The following is a 2,500-nucleotide window of genomic DNA, read 5'->3' on the forward strand; positions in this document are numbered from 1 at the left end:
ATATATACATACAATATTTTATTTCATATGATTGTAAAATTGCATGTATCTTCCTCCTCAACATATATATGTGTGTGATTGCTTCTTTGAGCGTGTGTGTGTGTGTGTGGTGTGTGTGTGTGTGTGTGTATGCTTGTGTGTGTGCATGTGTGCGAATATGTATACGTGTGCTCGCGCGCGCGTAGTTGTGTGAATTCATTTATACGAGTAGATGAATGTATATCATCTTCGTTATTAAACTTATTTCATTCAATCGAGTGCTTTATCGAAAGAAGCCATTTGTCATTTATGCTTCATGATTTTATATATATATAATTCCATTGCACGTTTTTTGTAATGTTTGATTCATTTTCGTCTGATGTCACGTTTCAAATGTGACAGAGCCCTCGTCTCGTTCTTCTCTCATATATATATATATATATATATATATATATATATATAACTTCATTCTGTGTTTTTCTTTGTATTAATGAGTGTCATAACTTATTGTAATTCCTGTTACATTCTTTGTATTTGTTCTTTTTTGCTATCTTTGTATGTTGTTTGTGTTTATACGTCACACGTGCTGAATGAACTTGTGGAATCTAAACGCGCAGAACGCCCAAAAACAAGGGAGCGCAATTTATAGAAGAGGAAGTGGGTGATTTGGAGGATAGGTGTCACGACGAAGACGAGCAAGACTACCAAGATGAGACATTTTAACGGATGGTTCCAGTCAAGCATTCCTTCGTAGATGACATTACGTTTCGGATCGTACGACCAGTAACTGATGTTGAAAACCATGTAGAGGAGACCGTACAACATCGGATAGAGGGCGTGCACCAAACGAACGGGGAAAGAACTAAGGGCGACTTCCATTAGTACCAAAAGCGTATTGAGGCCGTGTATGCTTAGGTCCTCAAACGAGATACCCAAGCTAGATTTCTTGTCTTCGGGACTAAGATTCGGGTAAACGGCTCCGAAGAATACCAGCGTGACTACAATGGCCGACACGAAACTGACATTGTAGAACATCCACGAGAGTTTCATGTACCACGTGGTCTGATCAACTTTACCCACGCACATTGTTGTTTCCATACTGAGCTGTGTGCCGAATACTGGTTGTTCGGTGTCTTCATCTGGGGCATTGTTCGTGTTTAGTTGGACAGTTACTGTAGGCTGGTCTTCTTGCTGTGGCTGTTGTTGTTGCTGTTGCTGCAGCTGTTGTTGTTGTTGTTGTTGTTGTTGCTGTTTTTGGTCGCTCTTTTTGTGCTTGCGTGGACGTGCAACAACGTTGATGTAATTTGAAACTTCAGGATCTCCACGACAGGAACGACATTTCCAATAGACAGTAATCACCGCTGCAATGTTGAAATGTAGCATAAGGATGATATAGGCCCAAGTGGTGAGGTAGGCCATTACATTATGGTCAGTATCTGGGTCATTAGTGGTGGCAATTATGTAGTTGATTAGGCAGGCGATGGTAAACAGAGCAGTCAACACCCGATAGATCACGAACACATTGCTCAGTCGATGCCACTGAAAAGAGAAAGAAAAACAATTTTTAGTATTTTTATTACAGTTGGGCGAATTGTTAGCATAAATTAGTTTGCAGCTCTTTATGTCCTGCGTTCAAACGTCGCTGAGACCAACTTTGTCTTTCAACCTTCAAGGGTCAATATAATGAAGTACTACTCGAGTACTCCTAAAATTTATTGGCTTCGTGACATAGTCTATGAGAATATGCACAAATTCTCATGGACTAAGGACGAATAAAAACAGATAGACAGAGGGGCATAGTTTCAATTATAAACAGATAAATACATCAATATAAAGATAGGAAGAAATGTAGGAATGGTTGAGAATGCGTGTAATCCTGTAGAGGCCCTCTCATCAGCTCGTACTAATTAATGTTATCGTTGCATTGTGAGACGCTCCACAGATTCATATTGATAATATTAATTTGTTTGTCATGACATGTATTCGCGAGTTACGCTGGTAACAATTGTTACAATGGCACGAAACCTATGACATACTCGAGACTTGTAACATAATGAAACAATGCTAAGAAGAGCTTATAATTCAATGAATTAAAACAGAGATACAGACATCTGTAAAAACCTATAAATTCCAAGAGGGTTCTGCTATTAATTCCAAGAGGGTTCCGTTATGAATGGAAAGAAGGTTCATGGGGCATTATTCTATTGTTCTATTTGTTGTTGTTATTATTACTGTTGTCACCATTACTTTCAAGTGAAAGAAGAAAAATAAAAAGCAGGGAGGCTGATTTAATCAGTGGAGTGAATGAAAAAATATAAAATATTTAATTCATTGTTAATAATACTGATTTTCCTCTCCGTCAACCACTAACGCTGCCAAAAAGGCAAAATAAACTGCAAACAATAATATTACAAAATAGAATACAATATAAGGAACAATGAAAATTAAAGGAATAAAATAACAAAAGGAGGAATGAGAGTAATTTAGTACAGGTGGAAATTGTGGAAATTGAAGGTAATGA

At 37.7% G+C, this 2,500-nt stretch overlaps 1 protein-coding gene across 2 annotated transcripts in view; it reads right to left on the bottom strand.

Moving 5' to 3' along the window:
* Positions 1 to 38: 38 nt before the first annotated feature.
* The window catches only part of LOC106879580 (protein rolling stone), a 54,862-nt gene continuing 52,400 nt past the window's right edge, over positions 39 to 2,500 (bottom strand). For both annotated transcript variants that reach the window (XM_014929215.2, XM_052967994.1), the window contains exon 2: positions 39 to 1,518. In XM_014929215.2, coding sequence (XP_014784701.1) covers positions 550 to 1,518 — 969 coding nt within the window. In that variant the 3' untranslated portion in view covers positions 39 to 549. The remainder of the gene's footprint in view (positions 1,519 to 2,500) is intronic.

The sequence above is a fragment of the Octopus bimaculoides genome, chromosome 5 (assembly GCF_001194135.2).
Source record: "Octopus bimaculoides isolate UCB-OBI-ISO-001 chromosome 5, ASM119413v2, whole genome shotgun sequence".
Taxonomy (NCBI): Eukaryota; Metazoa; Mollusca; class Cephalopoda; order Octopoda; family Octopodidae; genus Octopus; species Octopus bimaculoides.